The sequence below is a fragment of the Spermophilus citellus genome (assembly GCF_964194105.1).
Source record: "Spermophilus citellus genome assembly, chromosome: 5".
Classification (NCBI taxonomy): Eukaryota; Metazoa; Chordata; class Mammalia; order Rodentia; family Sciuridae; genus Spermophilus; species Spermophilus citellus.
In genome coordinates, this window is record NC_138186.1 from 57,928,371 (window position 1) to 57,955,352 (window position 26,982).

General features: G+C 46.0%; 3 protein-coding genes and 1 pseudogene across 7 annotated transcripts in view; 2 read left to right on the forward strand and 2 right to left on the reverse strand.

The window, feature by feature from the left end:
- USP49 (ubiquitin specific peptidase 49) overlaps nucleotides 1-2,957 on the reverse strand; it is a 103,191-nt gene extending 100,234 nt beyond the window's left edge. The window contains exon 1 of the mRNA XM_081295486.1: nucleotides 2,822-2,957. The gene's annotated coding sequence lies outside the window, so the exon portion shown is untranslated. The remainder of the gene's footprint in view (nucleotides 1-2,821) is intronic.
- MED20 (mediator complex subunit 20) overlaps nucleotides 773-26,982 on the reverse strand; it is a 115,245-nt gene continuing 89,035 nt past the window's right edge. Inside the window, exons 1-5 of one of the 4 annotated variants that reach the window (XR_014022156.1) lie at nucleotides 16,996-17,118; nucleotides 13,890-14,044; nucleotides 5,932-6,185; nucleotides 2,822-3,325; nucleotides 773-1,133 (exon numbers count right to left, since the gene is read on the reverse strand). Coding sequence is in view for 3 of the 4 variants with exons in the window: in XM_081295503.1 (XP_081151629.1) it covers nucleotides 3,110-3,325; nucleotides 5,932-6,185; nucleotides 13,890-14,044; nucleotides 16,996-17,009 (639 nt within the window). In the remaining variant the exon portion in view is untranslated. The other 3 variants (XM_081295504.1, XM_081295503.1, XM_081295505.1) reach the window with 3 other exon arrangements.
- Nucleotides 6,366-13,627, forward strand: LOC308650398 (CD276 antigen-like; annotated as a pseudogene). Its single transcript has 3 exons — nucleotides 6,366-6,456; nucleotides 6,642-6,751; nucleotides 11,174-13,627. The product of its transcript is annotated as a CD276 antigen-like (transcript).
- BYSL (bystin like) lies at nucleotides 17,269-26,344 on the forward strand. The gene is made up of 7 exons (XM_081295497.1): nucleotides 17,269-17,819; nucleotides 20,555-20,717; nucleotides 23,490-23,628; nucleotides 23,974-24,107; nucleotides 24,731-24,891; nucleotides 25,040-25,142; nucleotides 25,652-26,344. Exons 1-7 carry the CDS (start codon nucleotides 17,555-17,557, stop codon nucleotides 25,995-25,997), a joined length of 1,311 nt encoding a protein of 436 aa, XP_081151623.1. The 5' UTR covers nucleotides 17,269-17,554; the 3' UTR covers nucleotides 25,998-26,344.

Here is a 26,982-nt window from a genome sequence, read left to right on the forward strand (position 1 = left end):
GTTTGATCCTGACGCCACCTTCATGTCTCTGCATGGCCTCTTGGGGAGCCACAGCCTCCCCACACTAAGGTAAGGGAGAACAAACAAGTTGAGCTGAAAAGCTGCCCTGCTCAGCTCTGACAGTCAAAGATGGCAGATTTCCATGCAGCTCTGGCAGAAGCACTCACAAAGGTGACATGTTGACAAGACTGTAAGTTTCCTAGTTCTTTTAGGGGTCATACTCAGGAAATGGTTAAAGTAAAGCAGAGGAAAGAGGGGTGCGAAGATAATCTAGTGTAGAAGGAAGACATCAGATTTGAACTCCCAAATATGGCATCTCCCTTTACTTTCATTTATAAAGTGGGGATAATTATGCGTTTTCCTCCATAAAATTTATCAAAATAGTCTCAAACTTTCATCCAACCTAACCTTTCAAAAATTGAACACTGGCAAGTACATTCTAAATTAATCTAAAAGCCCCATCCAGATTTGCAAATATAGATTGACATCTGGGCCCTTCCTACAACTCACAAATTCAGTATTGATGACTTTGTTCGTGGAGTCATATTTGTTATGATATTTAAGAACTATATTGCATTACCTGCTTATTTTAGTGGTGAATTTCCTTTCACTGATACAAAAGACAAAAGATGGACACAAGTGTCCAGTGGCAGTTCTTAAAGCTTGATCTGGTATTCACAGGACTTAAAGCTGGTCAAGTGTGTGCTCAACAACAAGGGGAAAAAACACAACAGTAGAATGTTAGATCTGTAAAAGCCAAGACTAGGCAGTGTAAGTATAAGAAGGGATTTTATTCTATTTTTTAGCTTCAGGGAACCAAGCCCCTTCTTATACAGCATGTATAGGGTCCACATTTCTCACACTCAACTTCTGTATTCTCAGGAACACATGCATTCAAAATCCTGCCTGTACATTGTCTCATTTCATATGAGAGTTGAGGCAGCTACATTTCTAGCTTCACAGCACATGTACATCCACCTGTTTCCTTACTTCTTTCTCCTTACAGTTGCCAGTGATTTTCCCCTCCCATCTCTCCAGTGAACATTAGGAGAGAGAATGAGAAAACCTGAGGTGTTTATTAGCCTTTGGCCCCTCTACGTTGGCTGGGAAAGTCTTTCTCAGTAGAGCTGAGCCTGGGGGGACAGGAAGTGGATGAGAGGTAAGTAGAAGGCAGTCAACACATGAGTCTTCTCAATAGCAAACATGGCTCCCAAGGTAACCCAGATCCAGACAAAAGCAAATATAAACCAGAAAGCCAAAAACATAAAATCTATACATTTTATTGCATGTAAATTATACCTAAAACATACCTTAAAATTTTAAAAGCAAAAAAAAAAAAAATAAATGGGGACAACAACAAAAACAGGAAGTGAATACAAAAAATACAAATGACGATCCTATAGCTAGAAAGCTGAATTGAGCTTCCTTTCAGTCAAAACTACAGGGAAACAGGACTGGTAACCTGACTCCTATTGTGGAAATGTACCATAGAAAAAGTTTTTCTTTAGTGCCTTCAGGGAGGGACAGTATCCTTGTAACAACCTATACTGCATATATTAACAGTTTTTCTAAGACCAGATCCATGTATGTATCACAAAGTAGCCTGGTTGAGCTTTTTTTTTTTTTTTTCCTATGATACTAGAAATCAAACCCAGAGGTACTTTATCACTAAGCTACTATCCCAGTCCTTTTTTATTTTTTAAGACAGAGTTTCACTAAATCACCCAGGCTAGCCTCAAACTTGCAATCTTCCTGCCTCAGCCTCTCAAGCTGCCGAGATACTGGTGTGTCAGCATGCCCAGCCTGGCTGAATATTTCTCTAGCAGGAGTCGGGTAGGCAAGCAGTTTAAGTCAAATAAGCAGCTTGGGGCTGAAATGAGGCAAGGACAAAGACTTCAGGGAACCGTGAAGCATGCTGCAAATATCATGGTCAATACTAACCTCTGAGTGCTAGAGAGGTGCACAGCTAACTTCCAATAAACCCTGAGAGGCTATGGGATCAGTCATTATTCCAATCCAACTCATAAGGCAGATGCCTTTGTTACAGGGCGTAATAATCAAGAAATAGCTGCCAAGAGCATTCCTGACGTGTTCATTGAGCTTCACGTAGCAGAAACCACTAAACGGGCCCCATCATCCCTATCCCCTTCACCTTTTAGTCAAAGAACCCTCTGAGCTGTAACTGGGCCATGACTGCCCAGATAAAAGGCTCTATATCCTAGCAGCCCTTTTAGCAAAGTGTAGCCACAGTGATCTGAGCAATTCCAGACCATAACCTTTGAAAAAGAAACTGCTTTTCTCTTCATCCTTCCCCATCCTTCCAGTGGACATGGGGCCAGTGAGTTTGCTTAAGGATAATATTCTGGGGGTGGCTGAAAAATAAGACATAAGGAAACAAGAGTTCCTGGTGACTTTGTAGAGTTAGATCTGCCCAACCACCTGATTATCTCTGAAAGTATTAGATAATAGAAAAATAGGCTTCTATCTCGTAAGAACCCATCCTTCTGGTTCTGCACAGTAGTGAATTCTGTTGCATCATGTAATCCACAACGGCAGGGAAAGATGTAAGAGGAGAGTTCAAAGAACCCAGGCAATGCCCTAGGAAAGCCATGTCACAAGTCACTTCCATGAACAGGTCAAAAAATGAGAGCCATCCTACCAGCTGTGCTGTCCCTCCACTAGAGCAGAGGGGAGGGGGTTTCAGGACAGCACAGCCCAACATGAAGCACAACATAGCCACTTGGGCCCAGGTCAAATCCTCAACAACTGAAGGTACACATTGTTTTTCCCTCCAACACTAGGCAGGGGCACCCTGTCCTACCTTTTCCCCTATAGCAGGAAAGGTCCAAACTTCTCCATTCTTCATAATTACCATTCTTGAGGACAGAACAAATCCAGCAAGGCGTTGGATAAGACAGCAGTTGAGGGCTGCATATGGGGGTCAAGGGAGGGGAGTCCAGAGCCCCAGACAAAAGCCACAGCTGGGAACCAGAGGGAAAGAAGCTTCCATGTCTGCCCTGGGTTTCTAGGGTCCAGATCCCTGAGAATACAGCCCTTGCTCCTGCTGTGCAGTACACATGGTGACAACTCAGCCAGCAATAGCCAGTCACTAACGAATTCCTGCCACCGGCACCTGCTGCTGCTTGCGAATCTTGTTGAAGAGTTCCATGTACTGGACCATGGTATCTGCGGGGCCATAGACCACATCATGTCTGTTTCCAAACACTGCAGGAGCCCCTGGCGTGTGGCTGCCTAGAAAGCTCTGGAGGAACTCGAGGAGCAGGTTCCAGCAGTCACTAGCCACCACACAGGGGCCATATTCCACCTGGGATGAAAAGAGCAGAGTGAGGATGAGTGGGGGCAAGGACAAGGTCTGCTTCCCTCATGCCTCCTGTTCCCTCCTACCATCTTCACCAACCCTAAGCCAAGAACACAACTTCTAGCACAGTACTGTCCACTCACCCCAAACAAGGGCTTCTAGGCACTTAGCAGCATTCCCATTATGAGTTTCTCACGTTCTCATTCTGGAGTTGTGAGAACCCACAGCCCTGCCCACAAGCAGGGAATCTTTTAATTATCTCAGGTTTGTGAAGTCCCTGCTATGTTAAGTGATGATTCAAGGAGATCTCAGGAAAATTCTGAGTCAACATAGAAAAAAAATGTGGGGGGACAGGAAGTGGATGAGAGGTAAGTAAAAGGCAGTCAACACATGAGTCTCCTCGATAGCAAACATGGCTCCCAAGGTAACCCAGGCCCAGCTCTACTGAGAAAGACTTTCCCAGCCAACGTAGAGGGGCCAAAGGCTAATAAACACCTCAGGTTTTCTCATTCTCTCTCCTAATGTTCACTGGAGAGATGGGAGGGGAAAATCACTGGCAACTGTAAGGAGAAAGAAGTAAGGAAACAGGTGGATGTACATGTGCTGTGAAGCTAGAAATGTGGAGGATAACCAGTCTCGTGCGTCTCAGCAAGTCAAAGTCTGTCACAAACTGAGCAGGGTGGAGAAATCTTGGCCCTAGAAGTTCCTAAGCAGAAACTACCACTCCAGGGGCTTTTTCTGCACCTGGGATGATGCCTAGACTCACCTGACCCCAGATCTGGACATATTCAGTCCCTACTTACAAGCTGCTCCTCCAGGCAGCATCATGACCACAGTAGGCAGGGCTCTCACTAGCTTGAGTTCCCAAAGTACATGGTGCCTTTTAGATGGCATTTCTTAGTCTATTTTCAAAAACAGCTTGTATATTTAGCCTTGCTCTCTTAAAATGATAGTTTTGAGAGACAGGCCCAGTAAGCTTGTTTTTTTAAAATCTCACACAGCACTGGACACACGGTAAGTTGTGGACTTTCACTGTTCCCAGAGCCAGCTATCGCCACACTTTCTCTTTGCCATTTCTAATATTTTGGCTCAAAAATGAAATCATGGGGCTAGGGTTGTGGCTCGGTGGCAGAGCGCTTGCCTCGCACATGTGACACACCGAGTTTGATCCTCAGCACCACATAAAAAGTAAATAAATAAACAAAATAAAGATCAATTGTATAACTTTAAAAAAAGAATTAGAAGAAGTCATCTCACAAATGTACCTTTTTCTACCATGATACAAAACAGACAGGGGGCTAGAATTGTGGCTCAGTGGTAGAGTGATTGCCTAGCATACACGAGGCACAGGGTTCGATCCTCAGCACCACATAAATGTAAAAGAAAGATATTGTGTCCACCCAAAACTTAAGAATAAATATATTAAAAAAAAAAAAAAAAACAGTATGCCAAAAGGAAAGGTACTTCAAGACTTTGGAGTCTTTTCTCAAAGCATACTAAGGAGAGGTGTGTGTACGCATGTGATTGAGGCCCACATCCCAAAAGTTGTTCTGAATGTTACACTGGTCTGTCCCAGTCCTTCATGGGAGAGGTGTTGCTCTCTCCACATCAAAACTCAATTACCAGGGCCAGGTTGTGGCTCGGCGGTAGAGTGCTCACCTAGCACATGCGAGGCGCTGGGTTCAACCCTCAGCACCACATAAAAATAAATAAAACAAATGTATTGTGTCCAATTACAACTAAAAAAATATTTTTTAAAAAAGGTTTTAAAAAAAAGCTTACCTGCCTCCCTCAACCATTCCTTTCCTTCTCTAGAAAGTCAGCCTGTCCATGGCAACCTGCTATCAGGTCCTGCTAAACAGAGTTCTGTTTTAGTTCTTCACACTTGAACAAATCCTACTGCTGAGGGCCATACCCCAGTAGGAATGATGCATGCCATTTTGGGTTGAAAGGTGATGCCAGCTAGCCATTGAGATGATAATGATTATGTTAAGATGTGCATTCAATTGTATATTAGACACCTGCTGTCCGCCTCTGCCTGCTATTTTGGAGCTCTCCCAGGGACTCTGGGAGAGTTCCCAATGGTTGGGGAAGTGTGGTAGGAGGGAGGATTTCCTGTTGGTGTGGTGTGTCCTGGGAGAAGGCCACAGGCGAGGCATTCGCGGGAGTTTTGGAAATAAAGTTTGTTCCTGCTTGAATGGCCCCTGATTTTTGCCCAGCCAGACTGCGGCATCCTACACCTGAATTTTTAAAAAAGTCAGCCTGTCTAAGTTTACTATTTGCTGTAAAGCTGCTTTTCACTTCCTCTCTGGGCTAGCAATTAAATGAATGATTGAAGAAAGGATAAGAGGCCAGGTACCCCGTGCCTATGATCCCAGTGACAAAGGAAGTAGAAGCAGGAGGATACCAAGTCTAAGGCCAGCCTAGGCAATTTAATGAGACCTTGTCTCAAAAAATTAAAAAAACTCAATAGTAGAGCACCACTGGTTCAATCCCCAGGACTGCAGCAGGCACTGGAGCCTGTTCGAATTGAGCAAGGCTGGGTTACTTTGAGAGCCTTTTGCTAAGCAGCACCCCCAGTACCTCCTGCTTCTAGTTCCCCAAGGTCTTACCTCCACAGAGATGCCCCGGGCACTGGGCCCCATTGTGACCGTGCCCACCTTCACCAGGAAGTCACAGTACTGGTAACGGGTGCCCCGGGTCTCAATCTTGCTGGCCTTGGCACTCTGGAAAAAACCCTTGAGCTTCACCATGAGCACATCAAAGTTGGTGTCAGCAATAAGGCAAGGGCCATTCTCAAAGAGGGCAAAACAGCTCAGTGGATACTCGGAGTTGTGCATCACATACATCAGCTTCCCGGCCTGACCTGTAAGGGACAGACATCCTACTCATCATCAGGACTTGCACTGGCACACCCCAGCATGGTCAGGTACATGGGAAAAGGCCAGACAGCAATCTGGCGCTACTCTGGCAGTCTGAGAGGGGAAGGGAGTTCCCTGACAGATTTTTCCATAGAGGGAAGCAGAGGAACAAAAGGCCAGGCACCATGGGCTACAGCCCACCCCTTTCTACAGAAGAGAGTGAGGGACACAAAGGGAGCTCTGGGAGTGTTAATAGTTTAAATGTTAAGGTGCATGGTGAGCTCACAGATGGATGCTTAATTATGGTGACTGATTCAGCAGAAACTTCACACAATCTTTTGTATATTATGATTATACTATATAATAAGCAAAATAAATAACATTCAGGAATGTCAAATGAAGCAACTACTCATTTCTTCTGTCCCTTAACTACCTTGACTTTTTCCCCCTTTGACATCAAGAAAATAGGTCCAAAGAAGCAGGAAAAAGAAGTGAGTACAAGGCTGGAAAGGTAGCCCAGAGACAAGCCTGCCATGCCTCAAGAACCTGGGACTTCATCCTGAAGGCAAGGGTGAGCCCTTAGAGAATTTTAAGAAGTCTAGCTAACTTAGGAAGCAAGCATCCCATTATAGCATAGAGAATTCAGGGTCTGGGCTCAGAAGATCTAGTTTAAAACCCTAGCTCATCCCTTCTAGTCTCTGAGAAATGAGTTTTCTGTCTCTCTTTTTTTTTTTTTTGGTCCTGGGGATTGAACTCAGGGACACTCAACCACTGAGCCATATTCCTAGCCCTATTTTGTATTTTATTTTAGAAACAGGGTCTCACTGAGTTGCTTAGTGCCTCGCTTTTGCTGAGGCTGGCTTTGAACTCGTGATCCTTCTTCCACCTCAGCCTCCTTAGCCGCTAGTACTACAAGCGTGAGCCACTACAACCGGCAAGTTTTCTTTTTAAATGAATTTTTTAGGTTTGTTGCAAGGAGGGAAAACTACATTTATTTGGTTAAGTAGAAAATGGAGGAAGGCAAAAAGGGGAAGGCAAGATTCCTCTTTAATACACCATAAGAGTTAATGGACACACTGAGTAGAGGACTTAGCCCCTGACTTTCAAGAAGCTGACAATCTCACAAGGAAGACAGGTAGAAATTTTTAAAAAGAAGATCGAAGACAACAAAATAAAACAAAAGTGATAATCTGGCTTTTGGAAGGGAGGAATAACTTTAGGAAGAGATCAAAGTGGGAAAGAGCCCCCCAACACACACACACACACACACACACACACACACACACACACTTTAAAGAAGGATTTAAAGTGTTTTAAATGAAAAAAGCATGAGATTCTGCCCCAAAGAGCATGAAGAGGACATGCTAGACAAGGATTAGAGTGCAGCAATGGAAAGGGAGAAGATGGCAGGCAGGCCAAGGAGAACAGGGGCCAGTGTGACTTCCCTGTACTACATAGGCCTCCACTCTACTGCCACCTCCTGAGCACAGCAGGCTCTGCAGAGAACCTCCACCCCATATTACTCCTGCCCACTAGCTGCCAATTCACACAGTTTTAAAACCATTCAAAACATCTTAACTAGGCAGCTGGAGATGGCAGCTGGAGATGGCACTCAGTGGCAGAGTGCTGGCCACCCCTGCAGAAGGCCCTTGGATTCCATCCCCAGCACAGCAAAAACATACCCTCTACAGAAAAGCCATCCAAAGCTGCTCTTCTTATTCTCTTCTCATGAACTCATTGTAATTACACATTTAATTCATACTAAATTGTTACTGTCTTAGAAATATTTTTAAAGCATCTAAGGAGGCTGGGCGCAGCGGTGCATACCTATAATCCCAGCAGCTCAAGAGGGCTGAGGCAGGAGGATCACAAATTCAATGCCAGCAACCTAGCGAGGCCCTAAGCAATTTAGCAAGACCCTATCTCCAAATAAAAAGGGCTGGGGATGTGGCTCAGTGGTTAAGTGCCTCTGGGTTCCATCCGTGGTATGTATGTATGTATGTATGTATGTATAAATTTTATAAATTTATAAAACTTGGATAATTTTTTTTGAGACAGGGACTCACTATATTGCCTGGGATGCATCTGAACTCTTAGGTTCAAATGATCCTCACACCTTGATTTCTCAAATAGCTGGAGCTACAGGTATGCACCACTGAGCCCAGTTCATGACTTTACTTATTTATTTAGGTATTGGGGATTGAATGCAGGGGCCCTTTACCATGAGCCACACCTCAGTCCTTTTTATTTTTTATCAGTTTCCCTAAGATGCTTATAGCCTCCCTAAGTTGCTAAGGCTGGCCTAAACTTGTGATTCTCCTGCTCAGACTCCAAAGTCACTGGGGATACAGGCATATGTCACCAGGCCTAGCTGGATTCATGACTTTTTTAAATGAGGAAGAAACATGTGGTTACTACAGACAACACTATTTTTTTTTAAATCACAACAAAGTCTTTTTATATCTGCACAACCATGTAAAGCAAGCTGAACCAGCATTATCCATTCCCCCTTTTATAGATAAAGAAAATGCAATTAAGGTGTCAGATCAGCAGCAGCAATAGCAGCAGAGTTACCTAGGAACTTGTTAGAAATGCAGATTCTTGTCACCCTTGCCTTCTAATCAGAAATCCTGGGATGAGACTCACCAATCTGCAAGTTAACAAACTCCCCAGATGAGGCTAATGCTGGCCAATGTGATAATCACAGATCTCAAGGTACAGAGGCAAAAAGCAACAGAACTGGAACTCCAAGTTTATTGCTCTTCATTCTATCCCCACTGCTTGCCACCACTGTGTTCTGTCTCCCCAACTACATTGTACATTAAAAGCAAGGGTCTGATCAAGAGATAGTTTCCCTATAGGGTAGTTTCCCTAGAGGTAATATGCCATCTTCTATCCATATACAAATGTTTTCTTTTCCAAATGCATTCATTGTCATTATCCCTGGATTCTTTGGTTCTTTATGGTGAAAGCAAAACAAATGATAGCACTGTAATTTTATCAAAGATGTAACTCAGTAAGTACAGCTCTGAGCTACCATTTATTAAATATTACACGAGAACCTCAGTTCTAACGTGTAATAACTTATGTAATTAATTAGCACAACACCAGGAGATAAATACTACTTATGTTCATTTTCTACATGAAGGAACTGGATTTAGGAAAATCTAAAAACACAGTCCATGCCAGATAGTATCAGTATAGGGAGCTTATACAGGGAACAAATAAGCAGATGGAAGACTGGAAAAACCAAACAGGAGGATGAAGCAACCCACAGATGAAATAGGACCCCCTACTTCCCCTAGGGCTGGAAGGAGAAAGAAATGTGCTTTTATCAGAGCCAGGAATGAGATCTGCCTAGCAGGAGCCAGAATCAAGGAGGAGATGCCACCAAAGTTAAAGACATTGCCCAAGCATAGAGAATGTTGTATTTTCCCTTTCTCCCATCCTCTGGTCTTCCCCAGTGCCTTTCACTGACCAAAGGTAAGTAGAAGGGTCCTACAAAAAGTTCCAGATAGATTGTGGAACTTACCTAGAGTTGAACTGTTAGTTTGTGAAAGAGCCAAGACTTAAGAATTGTGACTTGTGGCTCCATGATCATAACCTCTGTATGATGAAACTGTCCGGGGTCAAGGTTAACTCATATTCAAAGATCATGTTCCTTCCCTACCATCACCACACCATCCACACTCCATCTCACCACCTTATACGCTAAAAATACAAAAATTGATTCACTGGTCAAGGTTATGGTATAGAGGTAGTCAAGGTCACTGATTATACAGAAGGCTGTACAAACTCTAAAGCTCTAAATAAATAATATACAAAGACTTCTGAGTCTAAAACAAAATCTCTCAGACTTCTGATTGCATAAGGATCAGATGATCCAAGATCCATCCAATCTCCCAAATGAGAAGCTTGTTAAAATGTAGATTATGCAAGATCAATGTAATGTTTTGAGCAACTAATAAATTTCTGATGAAAAAAAAACAACATCAATGTAATGTTTTGAGCAACTAATAAATTTCTGATGAAAAAAAAATGTAGATTATGAGGTCCGAAATACCAGTCAACTAATAAGCATGTGCACCTTTATTTAACAAGAAATGTATAAGAAAATTATTTGTTACTTGATGTGGTTCCTTAACAACCAATCCTCTGAGAAGCACTGTATTAAGAGTTCAGATAAAACACTCACTCACACACACACACACACACACAAAAAAAAAAAAAAGTCACATGGAAATTTTTGGAAGCGATAGATATATTTAATATGTTGGTTCTGGTGCAGGTGTATGTATGTGTCCAAATTCATTAAGATACACACATTAAATGTGTTCAATTGTGTGTATGTTAATTTTACTTCACGAAGCTTTAAAAAAGTTCAGTCTACAGAAAAATCAAAACAGTCCCAGTCTAAGAGATAAAGGATCAAGAATTAATGAATTTAGGGCTGGGAATATAGTTCAGTTGGTAGAGTGCTTGCCTTGCATGCATAAGGCCCTGGAATCAATCCCCAGCACCACAAAAAAAACAAAGAATTAATGAATTCAGAAACACATTCTCCCACATGTTCAAGAATACCACCCTGGGGGCCTGAGGTTGTGGCTCAGTGGTAGAGCATTTGCATAGCATGTGTGAGGCAATAGGTTCAATCCTCGGCAATCCATAAAAATAAATAAAATAAAGGCATTGTGTCCATCTAGAAATGAATAAATATATATATATATATATATATATATATATATATATATAAAAGGAATATCACCCTTAGAGCCCAGCATGGTGAGGCATGCTGGTAATCATAGAAATTCAGGGACAGTTGAAGCAGGAGATAGCAAATTCTGGGCCAGACTTGGCAACTTGGTGAGACCCTGTCTCTAAATAAGAAATATAAAGGGCTGGAGGGGCTGGGATTGAGTTCAGCAGTGGAGCACTAGCCTAGCACATGTGAGGTGCTGGTTTAATCCTCAGCACCACATAAAAATAAATAAAGGAGATTAGGGCTGGGCCTCGCAGCCACTGCGGCAACTCGGCTGCGCTCCACCGCGTCTCCGCAGCATCACAGGAAGATGCTGCACAGACCGGTCAGCCCTGGCATGGTGTACATGTAGGCACAGCCCTGGGGGTACTGTGCTTTTGCCTCACAGGAGCTGTGGAGGTCCAGGTCCCTGAAGACCCGGTGGTGGCCCTGGTGGGCACTGATGCCACCCTGCACTGGTCCTTCTCACCTGAGCCTGGCTTCAGCGTGGTACAGCTCAACCTCATCTGGCAGCTGACGGACACCAAACACCTGGTGCATAGCTTTGCTGAGGGCCAGGACCAGGGCAGTGCCTATGCCAACCGCACCATGCTCTTCCCAGACCTGCTGGCACAGGGCAACGCGTTCCTGAGGCTGCAAAGTGTGCATGTGGCTGCTGAAAGCAGCTTCACCTGCTTCTTGAGCATTCAGGACTTCAGCAGCGCTGCTGTCAGCCTGCAGGTGGCAGCCCCCTATTCAAAACCCAGCGTGACCCTGGAGCCCAGCAAGGACCTGGGGACAGTCACCAGGGCTACCCTGAGGCCGAGGTGTTCTGGCAGGATGGGCAGGGTGCACCCTTGACTGGCAACGTGACCACATTGCAGATGGCCAACAAGCAAGGCTTGTTCGACGTGCGCAGCGTGCTGAAGGTGGTGCTGGGCACTGATGGCACCTACAGCTGCCTGGTGCCCAACCCCGTGCTGCAGCAGGACGCACATGGCTCTGTCACCATCACAGGATAGCCCATGACATTCCCCCGAGGCCCTGTGGGTGACTGTGGGGCTCTCTGTCTCATTGCACTGCTGGTGGCCCTGGCCTTCATGTGCTGGAGAAAGATCAAACAGAGCTGTGAAGAGGAGAATGCAGGAGCTGAGGACCAAGATGGGGATGGGGAAGAATCCAAGACAGCCCAACGACCTCTGAAACACTCTGAGAGCAAAGATGATGATGGACAAGAAATAGCCTGACCAGGAGCTGCTGCCCCTGCCTGGGGGCTCCCACCCTCTGGCTGCATTGGGGCCTCCATGTGAGCCTTCCCCCAACAGATGAGCCCTGCTCTAACAGGTTTGCCTGTTCTTCAAAGAATGCGGTACACAGACTACTCTGCAGCCTTATTTCTCTCATGGACACGATTCCCAAGTCATCGTGCTGCCTTAGAACTCAAGCAACACAACACCAAATCTTCCTGCTGCTTTTTCTAATGGACACAATACGCAGACCACCCCACATCTTTATCCCTCCAAAGCCACATGGGCCATCCGGCTGCCATTTTTCTCCAAAGGACTCTTTCCTGCCTCCTTTTGCTCTGGCCCTGGCCTTTTCCTGCCCCCACTGAGACTGGGCATGCTCTCGGCCACACACACAGGTGTGCAGAGGCCTGCAGCAGCACGTGCTGGACCACGTGTCATTCCCCCACCCACCTGGTCTTCCCTGTGCCGCCCTGGGCTGTGCCCTCTCCTCTGCCAGCCACCCCATAGGAAGCTGGCATTGGTCACACTGGTTCTCTGGGGGTCTATAGAGGGCTCCCTGGGGCTCAGCTTTTATTCCTCTGCTTTTCCCGCGTTTGGAGGTTTTGTTCCTTTTATTTACCCTGTAAATTAATGTTCGTTGAGCAACCATAGGGGTCAGCACTGTGTTGGATGCTGAGGGCCCTGCGTAGGAGGCTGAGTCCCTCCTGCAGGATGTCTTCCTCCTGCTGGGAAACAGACACTCACTGTGCTGTGGCCTGCTACTCCTGCCCTGCTCCCTGCTGCGTCCTCTGTGCCCACAGCTTCTGAGATACCTCACCCCCATCCCATCTGTGTCCCTCACCCAGAGCCTGGGGTGGGGGCAGAACCCTGGAGAGAGAGAGAGAGAGACGCTCCCCTTGCCACACTGGAGAAGCTGGTGGTTTTGGGGGGTCTTCCCAGGTGCAAACTGCAGGCAAGAGGCTGAGGCCTCTGGACCTTGGGTAGCAGCCTCAGAGGCAAAGTGGGGGACCTCTTCTCACTGACTGGAGCCCAGGGAAAGAAGGGACTGCTTCCTCATCACAGTGCTATTCTGAAGCCAGTGCAGACACCTCTTGGCTCGTCTCTGGCCAGCCCCTGGCCTGCAGTAGAGTAGAGCTTCACATGTTCTGGTCCTCCTGATACCATTTCTCCTTACCTTGGGAATGGAAGACACGAGGATTTCTAATTTAAATGTGGGACTCTGTAAACTGGGGGTGTTTATTTGGGAAAAATAAATGCCTTGGTCAAAAGCCAATCAATCAATCAATCAATCAATCAATGAAAGGTATTGTGTCCATCTACAACTAAAAAAAATAAAATACTTAAAAAATGTTTTTAAAAAAAGGGCTAGGAATATTAACTCAGTGGTAGAATGTGCCTGAGTTCAATCCTCAGTACCATAAAATAAATAAATAATATTAAATTTTTTAAAAATTTTGTAGTCATAGATGGACAGAATGCCTATATTTTGTTTATTTTTATGTGGTGCTAAGGATCAAACAAAGTGCCTCACACATGTTAGGCAAATGCTCTGCCACTGAGTGATAGCCCCGGCCCCAATAAAATTAAATTTTAAAAAGGGTTAGGGATATAGTTCAGTGTAGAACACTTGCCTAACATGCTGGAAGCCCTGATTACAAACCCCACGACTGAAAAAGAGAAGAAGCCAGTTTCCACCCACCAGGCACTTCCATCTCACTAACCTTGGCTGCCAAGGGTAGAGGCGGCAGTGTGGTAAGTCTCACAGTCCACACAAAATGTTCCTTGCTTCTCTGCCCCAAGCGTCTCCAATTTTCGGGTGAGAAGCTCCACTGTCTGCTGCACACTCTTGCCCTCAGCCACAGGCATCTGGGACACACTGGAAAGAAGAGTAACAAGTCATCAGCATCCAGAGATGCACTGGCTGAGCCATTCTCCCACCAAAGGACAGCTGAGCAGGAATAAGAGTTACCTTAGAGAACACCTATGTTGACCACACCTTAGAGATGAGGAAACAGAGGCCCAGAGTCCCTCATAACTCATCTGAGAATAGAGCACAGGTCTCAGGACTCACACCAGCATTTCCCAAGCATGGCTTGTGTGCCCATGTTTATGTGAAGATTCTAAATGACACACAAACTGAGCATTCAACAACACTAACTCACACAAAGAGAAAGGAAATCCCTTACAACTCTTTCAATTCCAACTATACGAAAGAGAAATTGAAGTTTTAGGTGAGCATACTTCTACCAACTCTGAATTGGAGCTGCCTAGTCCTGCAGCCACAAGTCACAAGCAGCTGGCAGACAGTGTGCTGATAAAGAACACTGCTGGGATCATGGAAAGTTCCCTCTGACAGTCCTGGGAACAAAAAGAAAGCATGCCTTGGGTTTATAATTTTGGGGAGTGAGAAGCAATGGTATTTACAGAATTTAATCAAAACAATGACCAAAAAATGTTACTTCCAAATTTCCTCCTGTGGTGTGGCTTTCAGTGATAGGTAACATCTGCCCAGCACCAACTATGTTCCAAGCAGTGTCCAAAGGCTTTCAATGACTCTTTGAATCCTCCCAACAGCCCTATGAAAGGTACTGCCTTTTTTGGGGGGGGGGGAGGGGCGGGGGGGTTACTGAGGACTTTACCACTAAGCAATATCCCCAATCCTTTCTCAATGTTTTTCTATTTTGAGACATAATCTTACTAAATTGCCAAGGCTAGACTCAGACTTGTGATCCTCCTGCTTCAGTATCTTCAGTTGTTGGGATTACCAGGTGTGTACCACTGCACCTGAGAAAGATGCTGTCATTTATCAATGTATTATAAATGAGGAAACTAAAGTACAAAGAAATTAATAACTTGTATAAAGTCACTCAGTTAATGCAGATGTAGCCAAGATTCAAAGCCAGGAAACCTAGCCAGGCACTATGGTGCATGCCTGACAGGAGAATCCCAAGTTTGAGGCTAGCCTCAGTAATTTAGCAAGACCCTGTTTCAAAAGCCAAGCATCCTGGCTCCATGTCCATGTTCTCAGTCACTAGACTAGACTGCCTGTCTAGGGATGTGGTTGCCTGTTAAAATATTTTTAAGGAAAAGAGTCCAATTTCTTTTAATATTAGTAAATAATAGTACAAAGCTGGATGTGCTGATGCATACCTATAATCCCAGCAAGAGGCCAAAGCAGGAGGATTACAGTTTGAGGCCAACCTGGGAAATTCAGCAAGACCCTCCCTCAAATATTTTTAAATGTGTGTGTGTGTGTGTGTGTGTGTGTGTATATTTTTTATATATGTGTGTGTATGTTTGTGTCTATATATATATATTATATATGTGTGTGTATGTTTGTGTCTATATATATATATAGACACAAACATATATATGTTGTATTTCAACACAATACCTTTATTTTATTTATTTTTATGTTGTGCTTAGGATCAAACCCAGTGGCTTGCACATGCTAGACAAGCACTCTACCACTTTTCCACAACCCCAGCCCCCATGCCTCAATGTTTAAAACGGTTGGGGATATATAGCTCAGTGGTAGACTTCAATGCCCATAAAAACATACATAAATAAATGATAGCACAAGTAGTACTTAGCTATATAACAATTATAAAGTCACACATGATTGAATTCTGGGAGACTACATTACCTTATTATCAACTCAATGAATCTATTAAGGTAGAGTCCAACTGTTACTAAAAATTGTCACTACTGTGTCAGAAATAGTACTGAGAAGCAATGCTGATGACCTGACTTATTTTGAAATATAAGAGGATCCTTAAATTGATGATGCAAGGAACAGAAATTCGGGGACTCCAAAAAGTTTGAAGGGTAGAGCCAACAGAAAGAGAGCCCTTTCCCTGAAGTTCTAAGCCTCTGCACTGTGCCCTTCCCATTTCCACCCCTCACACACTTCCTTACATGAGAGGACAGGGAGGAGGATTGTGATGTCAACTGTGAGGAGAAAAAAAAAAAATCTGTGGCAATCACTGAGAAATCTATTAGAGCCTGGGCCACCATAAAGAAAAGCATTTCCCACAGGCACACTTTCAAAGAAAAAGTCTAAAGCCCTGACTTCAGATATCCTGGCTTCCAGGGCTAAATGGAAAGATATTAAGCCTAACAAGATTTAAAAAAATAAAATAAAAGCGGGGGTGGGGGAGGAGAAGTCCTCTGAGACCTTGCACTTGGGACTAACGCCCATAAGAGCATTGAACCCATACCTTTCCTGCCACCTGGCCTTTTCCAACTGAGATAACATGTTAGAGACAAAGAGTCCAACGAATCTAGATCAACCATGTAATTAATACTGTAGGAAACAGGTCCTGAATAGGTGAAATGCCTGGAATCCCGATCTCCTAATTGCCAATGGCTTCTTTTTTTTTCTCTAGACCCAAGATCTTAAAATGGCCAAGTCAAAATCGGCTGATCTAACTGTATTTGCTGATTCTACGGAGGTGCAAAAAATAAAAAATGCTGTCCCCCTCCAAGCGTTGTCTGCAGTTGAGTCCTAGTCCGGAAATCCTATTTCCAACCCTGAAAGCCCATTCCTGACAGTACTAAGGCCTAATGTGTAGAAACAGGTACCAAGAAAAAGTTGAGAAGGTACATAACCACTGCCCTGCCACCTGCCAGGATGAAGGGAGCATCACTGAAGAAACAAGGCCGGAGAACCCGCGGCCCTTTCAGTGTCCTCTTTATTCACACCACTCGAGGGCAGCTTGCGCAGCTCCCGGGAGTCCGCGGACCTTGGTCCAGATCCTTCTCCCCAGTTACTCCAGGCTCTTCAAGACCCCTAGCCTCGCCCCACAAAAGCCCTGGTAGTCCTACCAAGTCACTCCCATGGCGGCGGGCCAGGAGGTGCCACGATCAAACAGTATAGCGGAGAGCTCTGCTGCGGTCCACAAGAACTGAAGGACCAACGCAAGATGCGGTCGCGGAAGGGGCTCCGGAAATACGTAAAAACGCGGCGCCGAGGCGACGAGTCCACAGGCAAGGGGAGGTGTCTGAGCACTCCCTCGATGACGTTTCCAGTGACGTCATTCGCCCGGCTCCCGCCCCCACGCTTGCAGCACCGGAAATTCCCCTTTGGCAGGACTTCCAGGCCTTAGATCCCTGAAGCTTGGAAAGTGTGGCTTAGGCCGCCACCACTTAGATAAACCGATATTAAAGACAATAAGTTTATCTGTGGATCCAGGGTCTCCCGCTCCAGGACCCGGGGGCTGTTTGAATGTAGGTGTGGCGCTGGTGGCACTTCTGGCCTCCGAACACTCGGGGTCGCTGTGATCTCTGCCTGGTCTTTAGGGCACTGGGAGTTCACCGCACAAGCGCACTCTGAGCTTTTTGCCATCTCCACGTGAGAACTGTCTCAGGAACTTTTTCGAGGAAAATGCCTAAATTCAAGGCCACCCGTGGGGTTGGAAGTAAGGAAAAGCATGCGCCGCTGGCCGACCAGATTCTCGCTGAGGACTCCGTGCGGGCAGGGGCCCGAGAAAAGCGGCGGGGTCGCGGAACGGAAGAGGAGGAAGAGTACGTGGGGCCCCGGCTGAGCCGACGGATTTTGCAGCAAGCGCGGCAGCAACAGGAGGAGCTCGAGGCCGAGCATGGGACTGGGAATAGGCCCGCAAAGCCGCCGGAGCGCGCCACGCGGCTGGGTGAGTGTCAGTGGGTGGGGTGAGAACAAGAGAGTGGCTAGATGGGGTTAGGTGACCGGTTAAAAGTAGTCCAAAAGGGGAATAGGTTGGAATTAAAAAGGGGGTTCACATTACACTGTTGTAACGATGCTGGAACGAAAGACCTAGTCCTGGCTAGAGCACTCCACGACCACTCTTGGTTTCAGACACACCCTTCCAAGAACACCGAAGTTAGGCCAACAGGAAGTGATCGCTCACTCCACTAAGTTCTCCTAGCATCTAGCCATTGATTTTGCAAGTGTTTATTAAGATGCCTCCATAATGCTTCACACTATGCTTGCAGTTTGGATGGTTTGGATACAGAAATAAAAATAGACATGTATCTGACTTTAGGACCTGAAGAGAACTCAGGAGAAACAATCAGAAAAATGTATTCCATAGTAAAGTATGCTGTCCCTGGTAAAAATAGCATTCATCTTAAGAGATCAGGCTTTCCAGATTGTATGATCTTCAAGCTGAAAACTAAAAAGCTATGGGGCATATTCCCATCAAGTGGGGGGGAATACTGTTTAGAGGCCAGCGAGGGGCAGAGATGCACTGAAAGATGTTTTGATATTTTTCTCATTGTGGAAGGAGTGTTGATCTCCCTGTTGCTTAAACCTCCCAATCTTACTTATTTGTCCTAAAATTAGTGTTTGGCCCAATCAAATATTGCCTCTTGACTACAGTTTCTGTACTTGGTTTCTAAAACATCAAACACTTGTTTAACTACCACCTGACTTAAGTATTTTTTACTGACTCTTGTCTCCAACTTGTTATGAAGTGCCACAAAATTCAGTCATTAGTCCTTCTCTTCAAATACATTCTCTTTTCTGTTGAGATCATGAAGCTTCATGATTTAAATACTATCTGTTTAATGACTCTTCCCAACCTTATATTCCATGCCTGCTCTTGTCCATGAAACCCAGATTCTAGATTCAGCTGCCTACTTGGCATCTCTAATTTGAAGTCTCCTAATATTTATTTCAAATTTAACATACCTAAACAGAACCTCAGCTTGTCCCCAAACCTGCTCCTCCTACTGTCTTCCTTGTGTCTGTTAGCATGATAGCTTTTCATTTGCTCAAGGCAGAAACCTTGGACTTCTTTCTTTCTCACTCTGTATCTGATCTGTCAGGAAGTTCTGATGGCTGTATCTTCAACATCCATCCAGAATCTGACCATTTTTCACCACCATCCTGTTCTAACTACCACAATCTCACACCTGGATTATTGCAACAGTGTCCTAATTAGTGTTCTGTAATCTCTACCATCCACTCAGCAGTTAGAGGTCTTCAATGTCCTATGTGGCCTGCTTCCAGTGCCAGTCTTGCCTCTTCTGCTTTCCCGTTGGTCCTATCTGTGTGTGCCACCTGCATAGGCTTCATTGTTCACTGGAGCTAAGCATGCGTATATCTACCTATAATACAGATTTTGGAGTTGTTAGCAAGTAGACACAATGTCTGTCATAATCCCCTCTCCAATTTAGCTTTTGTCACACATTATCTCTATCGTCCTTGTTTGTTTGTTTTCTCCCCAGTGCTGGACATTGAACCCAGAACCTCGCACATGCTGAGCACATGTTCTATTGAACTACACCCCCAGCCCATCTCTCTTCTAAATGATCTGTTTACGTGTAGCATTTTACCTCACTTGGATTGATAGAATCTGCTCCAGCTACTCAGCCAGCTGTACCCTTTCAAAAAATTAGTTATTTAAATGGTTACTCAGTTGGAATCTGAACTCCACCACCTGGCCACCAGGGCTCTCCAGGCTAGCTTGCCTCTGCCATCTAGTCCTATTTCTTGCTATGGCCCAACAGACATTCTAATAACTAAGTGCTTTTTCCAGAGTTTTTACCTGGGTGTGGAACACACTCTGTTGTTCCCTTTGTTAATCACCTTTCCATTGCTGTGGCAAAATACCTGAGAAAAACAACGTGAAAGAGGAAAGATTTCCTTTGGCTCATGTTTCAGAGGTTTCTCTCTGGGGTCAGCTGGCTCCATTGTTCTGGGCCTGTAGTGAAGCAGAACATCATGGCTGAGGGAAAGCTGCTCACCTCATGGCAACCAGAAGCAGAGAGTTGAGAGAGAAGGGGCCAGGGACAAGGTATACCTTTCAAAAGCATGCCCCCAGTGACATACCTCTGCCAACTGGGCCCTGCCCCTTAATAGCTCCACTGATGAGGTTAGTGCCCTCATGACCCAGGTGCTTCTAAGTGCCTATATATTGTCTGGTATATATTGTCTCTATACCAGTATGATTTGATGAGTAATCCAGCCCTACACTGTGTGTGTGGAGCATAGTGGCGAAGAATGCAGTGAAAACTCTGCCTGCCTGCCATGGGCACATCACCTAGCTATTCTGTGATTAAGTATGCTCATTTGAAATGGTATAATAGCACCTGCATCTTGAGGTTGTCATGATTTGTGAGGCGACATGTGTGGTGTAGAAAAGGTCCTGCTTCAAAACCTAGGATGATTTATTGATAATAATTTATTGACATTGCTTTCTCTTTGTTTCATATATTACATTTTGTTTCTTAAGCAACATCACAAGCCCCCGGGGACAGGAAGATAGTGTGTGCCTCATCTGTTTCCTTGCACACATCTATATCACAAGCACATGAGGCCGGTACTACATGGCTAATATTACATTGATTCTGAGTCCCTCACCCACTCCTTGCCATGCTCATTGATTTCATCTCCCTCTTCTAGGGCCAGGAGTGCCCCAGGATGGATCAGATGATGAGGATGAGGAGTGGCCCACCCTGGAGAAGGCAGCCAAAATGACAGGGGTAGACCACCATGCAGAGGTGGTTGTGGACCCTGAGGATGAACGTGCCATTGAAATGTTCATGAATAAGAACCCACCTGCCAGGTAGGGGCGAGGACTTGTTCAGATAGTACATCCTGATAGAAAGTTCCCACAGTGAAGGAAGTGCCTTGGCAAACTTTTGATTCCCTGCCTTTTGAGGGAGCCTGGGCATTGCTAATTGTGGAGGACCACCTTGACCAAACTAGCCCATTCTCCAGGGACTGTTCTGAGAGAGAATGCCTCAGACTCAAAGTGTCTCTCTTCATTGTTATAGAACTACCTGGAATACCCAGGAAAGCAGCTACAAGTCCTTTTTATGTCTGGGGAGATGCATACAATGCTTTGGTATGCTCAGTTTTTTTAGTGGTAAACTCGATTTCCTTAGACAGATCTCTTTCATACCTTAAGCTGATTTAATCTGGGGCTTTCAACCCCAGGTTTATTGGCATTTGGGGCTGGATAACTCTTTTTTGGGAAACTGGAACACAAGGGTGTTTAGCAGAAATTTGTCTCTGACATATACCCTTAGATACCAGTAGTGACATTCCCTCTGGTCAAAATAACAAAAAATGACTCCAGACATTGCCACATGCCTCCTGGGGGCCAAAATCCAGACCCCACTTAGAACCACTAATTTATCTCCATCTATAACATATGCCAGCTCTAAAATATGCAGGCCTGTAAATTGCCAATAGGCAAATTCCTGAGCCTGTGCATTTGGCCCTGGGGAGGGGAGTCTATGGACCCTCAATCAATTCATTCTCTCCCTGTGACATGAATGTGATGGTTCTTCAAGATGGTTTAGCTCAGTGCATCTCTGATTGCTAATGATACTCTGAAAAGACAGGTAGGCTAAATGGTAAGTTCTGTGGCAGCTTGAAAGCACAGATTGAAGATGTAAGCCCCTCTCCCAGATGGATGCCTGATAGTATGGCACAAAGTGTCATACTTGGCCTCTGTGCCTGTCCCCCCAAAGAGTCTTTCAGGTTGTCATTTGGCACCTCATAACTCCTACTTATGACAAATTTGGCAGAACTGTTTTACAGCTTGCAGTAAATAGACAAGCTACTAGAAAAAGGGAGTCTCAGCAGTCTTGAGAAGTGACAGTTGACATCTTCAGAAAGCAGGTCTAGAGCTGTGTGAACTCAGCAGGCAGATATTGTTTGGTCTTGGGCACAATGTACTGTAAAGCACCTGAACTGTAGAACTAGAACCTGAAAGACTGAGTTTGAGTCTTCCCCACTTGACAGCAGTGCAGCCTCAGGGGACTTATTAACCTCTCTGAGTCTCAGTTCCCCAGTCTGCATAAGGGGAATAAAAGCATCTCCCAGACACAATGTAGTCATAAAGTCAATGCTCCCAAGCACTGAGCAGGCTCTCAGGGGATAAGAGCAGTTTTATTCATCTATGTATCTTCTTACAGAGCCAGGAATGAAACTCCAGGCCTTGTGCATGCTAGGCCAGTGCACTGCCACTTTAGCTACAGCCCCCCAGCCCTGGAGCGTTTTTATATACATATAAGCAGCCTCAGAAGACACGATGTCATACCATAGCCCAGGGTGATGATCACTCGAATCCTTAAGACAGGGTTATGTTTGTTATCCTCTGTTTAAGGAGACTGAGAAGAATATAATCAGTCTGTGGAATATTTCCAAATTTTAGTAAATTTGAATGGGAAAAGTATGTGCTGTGGTCTGTCTATAGTGATCACAGCCATGTGGAATATTGGCAGGTAATTAAGATGTATCTAGGGTTGGAGCTGTGGCTCAGCGGTAGAGCACTCACCTAGCATGTGTGAGGCCCTGGGTTTGATCCTCAGCACCACATAAAGAAATAAATAAAATAAAGGTATTATGTTCAACTACAACTTAAAAAAACAAAACAAAAAACTGTACCTGGCATTGTGGGGAGTTCAGACCAGGAGTTTATAACTGCAGCACCCTTTTTTTGTGCCAGCATTTGGGGGGGGGGTTTGAGATCAGCAGCACTTAATACTTTATTACTTATCACACACTTGCTGTGTACAGAGATGTGGGGAGCCATTCTGACACGTGATTGGGTGACTCCCGTTAAGGGCCTGAGGCACTCTGGCTGTGTCGGAGTTATCCCGACCCTTTCCTGATGAGAGAGCCCATCCGTGTGGGGGTGTGTGTAACCACTGACCCTGGAGACCCAATCACTGACCCTGACCTTGGAGTACAGCCCCCCCTCAACCTTCATTGGATGGAATTCTCCCCTGAATCTCTTGTCCCCCCAAATAAAAGGCTACTCCCCGGCGTGTTCGCTCTCTCTCTCCTGCTAGCCCAGAGTAATCCTCGCTGCCCTGCTGGGCGGCTAGAGGCGGGAATCAGGGAGGCGAGCCGTCTCGGACCTAGCAATGTAAAATAAGGTACTGTCTGTGTGTTTTATTTTGATCTCTTCTAACTAACTTAATGCCAGAACCTCATTAATGAAACCACCGCGCAGGCCGCGTGGTAGACAGAGAGTTCCCAGTAACACTCATGCGCTCACTTGTTGAACCCTTACTTTAACCACATGAGGCAGTACTTTATTACCCCTGTTTAACTGCTGAGGAGACTGGGGCAGAAAGGGAAAATCAATTGCTGAAGATCCTACTGGGAGTGGGAGAGCCAGGATTTAAACCTGAGCACACTGACTTCAGAGTCCAGGTGTTGCCCCTCCACAGGACTGCCAGCTTTATCCTAAATGAAATGACTTTCAGGTCCTTCACTCTCTAAAGTGTCTGTGGTAGGAGATTGGGCACAGGGGAGTCTGGAGCTTCCTGGTCAGTGACCACAGCTCTCTCCTCTATTCCCCTCGGCACTCCCTTCTTAGGCGCACCCTGGCTGACATCATTATGGAGAAGCTAACTGAGAAGCAGACCGAGGTCGAGACAGTCATGTCAGAGGTGTCAGGCTTCCCTCTGCCCCAGCTGGATCCCCGGGTCCTGGATGTCTACAAAGGGGTCCGTGAGGTAAGAGCTGAAAGGGCAGCCATGGTGATTCCCTTCCAGGGGCAGTGGGCTCCCGCCTCAGGCACTGATGCCCACACCTCATCAAATAAGGCACGGTCATCACGAATAGGCTCAAGCCAGGGTGTGTGGGTTCGTGTTCCTGCTTTGCCTCTCTGTGGCCTCTAAAAGGTGACCAGCCAAGTAGTTATTGAACCCCAGCCATTTGAAGAGCGAGTATAGTGATAGCACCTCCTTACAGGTTGTTGTGAGGACAAAATTAGTTAACATGTAAAAAGCCCCTGAATGAGAACCTGACACATGGGGTATCAGTATTGGCGATGATGATTTGTCCTCCCTTGTCCCTAGGTCTTATCCAAGTACCGCAGTGGGAAACTGCCCAAGGCTTTTAAGATCATCCCTGCCCTCTCCAATTGGGAGCAGATCCTCTACGTCACAGAGCCTGAGGCCTGGACTGCAGCTGCCATGTACCAAGCTACCAGGTAGCATGGCTGGGGTTAGGGTGGCTTTCTTGCAGAGGTGAGGGCTGGGATGGGACTGACGGGCTTACCTGCCTTTGCCCCGTAGCTCCCTCTCATGCTTCCTCATAGCACCTTTGTCCTAGCTTTTCCTCTTTCATTTTTAGGGCCACAACTCAGTTGGCACCTCCCTATAATGAGTTTTTAGGGGAGAAGATGATAACTATTGGGATATACCGTGGTGTGTCAAAGTAGACTCATAAGTCTGTGGCTCTCCAGGCTGCTCAGGTCTCTTAGGACAACACGTTAGAGAAGAGCCATGAGGGGGAGGGGAACGTGGATAGCCATGTGGGAGAACTCTAGCAGTCCCAGCCGCTAGACTGGGGATGTAGGGGCAGAGCACTTGCCTAGCAGGTGCAAGGCCCTGGATTTGGTCCCCAGCACTATAAACAAGAAAACCCAGCATGTACCCTATTTTGGGTATATCCTGCTGTTCCTCCTGTTCCCTCTCACAGGCTTCCACACACCCCTCTCTGAAAGGATGTTTCCATTTCTTACTGTACAATCTCTTGCCTGCACTGTCCACAGTGGTATTTTAAGGGCCAGGTCCACGCTATCTTGTGACTTGGGAACTCCTGCCCCACTAGGATTTTTGCCTCTAACCTGAAGGAACGCATGGCTCAACGCTTCTACAACCTTGTCCTGCTCCCCCGGGTACGAGATGACATCGCCGAATACAAACGACTCAACTTCCATCTCTACATGGCGCTCAAGAAGGCCCTGTTCAAGCCCGGAGCCTGGTTCAAAGGTGGGAGCCAGGAGACAGGCAGGGCTGACTTGAAGGCTATCTGTAAGACCATGCCATTGATGGTCCCTGGGACAGTTGGGGGTGTTTCCTGCTGTACCTCCTTTCTCTCATCCTGGACTAAAAGTGACTGTCCTCTGGCATTCCTCAGGGATCCTGATCCCACTGTGTGAGTCAGGCACTTGCACCCTCCGGGAAGCCATCATCGTGGGTAGCATCATCACCAAGTGCTCCATTCCTGTGCTGCACTCTAGGTAGTGTTGGGGACAGGGGCGTGGGGGGACTGGTCAGTGGATATCCTCATAGTGGTGTTGCCAGGACTCAGCATGAGGCGGAGTGGGGAGGGAGCCAAGAACAGCTCTGGGTTTGTGGCTTGTTTAAGCCAGTGGGTGTGTCATTACTTCACTAGAATAGGGGTTCCACAAAAATAGAATCCTACAGGCTGGCACTTGATAAACTCAGTAACTAGATGAATGAATAGAAAATGGGGAGAAAGGAGGCAAGGGGTGGAGATGGACAGGTGTTTGGATACACTCTGCCTAGGCACCGGAGCTGCTGTGGTCCAAAGCAGAGGCAGAGATGTGGGGTGGGTATGTCTAGATAGTAACTGGAATCCAGTGAGTATCATAAAGTTGAGCGGGTGAGGAAGAGGTCTGTGCTGGCCCATTCGGAAAACCATAGTCAAGGGCCAACAAAGGAGAAGGATCCTTCCCAGCATTTCCCTGATGACTAACTGTACTACCACATCTGCCCTTCCCACCAGTGCGGCCATGCTGAAAATTGCTGAGATGGAATACAGCGGTGCCAACAGCATCTTCCTGAGACTACTGCTGGATAAGAAGTATGCGCTGCCCTACCGGGTGCTGGATGCCCTGGTCTTCCACTTCCTAAGGTTCCGGACAGAGAAGCGTGAGCTGCCTGTGCTCTGGCACCAGTGCCTCCTGACACTGGTCCAGCGCTACAAGGCGGACTTGGCCACAGATCAGAAAGATGCCCTCCTGGAACTGCTCCGGCTACAGCCCCATCCACAACTGTCCCCTGAAATCAGGCGAGAGCTTCAGAGTGCAGTTCCCAGAGATGTGGAAGATGTATCCGTTACCATGGAGTGAAGAGAATGGATACATGTCATGGCCTAGATGGCATGGGAGGACACCAGGACCCTTGTTTGTGATAAAGCACAACACTGAACCTTTATGGCTAAAGACCTAGATCAGAACACTAATAGGTCCCAGCGGCATCTTTGGTTCCCAGTCCTAAGCAGGGGGGACAGAGTCTGGCTGGCTCCCTCTTCCATTCTAGGCCTCCATCCCTACTAGCCTCTGGGCCTGCCTTGAGATTCCACACCCTAGCATCTCACTCCCTAGCTGGGGCATGATATAAGTACCTTCTCTCCAGCTTCTGTGTCAAGTCACTGAGATGTGGCTAAAAACAAAGGCAAGTATTTATTGAACCTCTGTATGGCGGTGTGGTTAATGGAGAAATTTCTGCTTCCCTCTGTAGCTGGAGATGGGAGTTAACTTTTCCCAGTTTTTGTCTTCAGTTTACACAAGAGCCCCCACCTCTTCATCTCGAAGATTGTTTCTCTGGGCTTCACTTGGCTCATTTGCCTCCAGGGGGCATATTCTCTGCCTGCCCAAGAGGACAAGGCTACTCTACACATTGGTAGCAACAGGGAACTGGCTATTCATGATTTGAAAGGTGTTGGTGGCACAACTGAATGAAAGGACCGCTAGAGAAAGGCCCTCCTCAAGGTTAGGCCTAGGAATGATTAGGTCTGGGTCAGCACCAAACAGGTTCTTTTGAGCTTTTTGGCCAACAAACTTTAAACCAGTGTTTAAAGTGTCAAGCTAGGGTAAGGTACCTGTTTTTATGTAGCAACAGTATTTTGTGAGAATTATGTAAAATTCAAATTTCAGTGTCCATAAGCAGTCTTGGTGGGGTATAGCTATGCTGTTTGCCCATTTTCTGTGCCACCCTCACAGAGGTGTCTGTCATCTTGCTGCATATCTTCATTGTTTGCTTTTGAAAGTGTGCATTTGTTCCACCCCAATTAATGTTTGGGAACAGTTTGATCCTGACACCAATTTCATGTTG

What these genes read in the sequence shown, in the direction of transcription:
- BYSL (XM_081295497.1), top strand. Translation starts at nt 17,555, where the DNA reads ATGCCTAAATTCAAGGCCACCCGTGGGGTTGGAAGTAAGGAAAAGCAT. An exon ending in GGAGCGCGCCACGCGGCTGG is followed by an intron (nt 17,820 to 20,554) that starts GTGAGTGTCAGT and finishes TCCCTCTTCTAG; the next exon opens with GGCCAGGAGTGCCCCAGGAT. An exon ending in AATAAGAACCCACCTGCCAG is followed by an intron (nt 20,718 to 23,489) that starts GTAGGGGCGAGG and finishes CTCCCTTCTTAG; the next exon opens with GCGCACCCTGGCTGACATCA.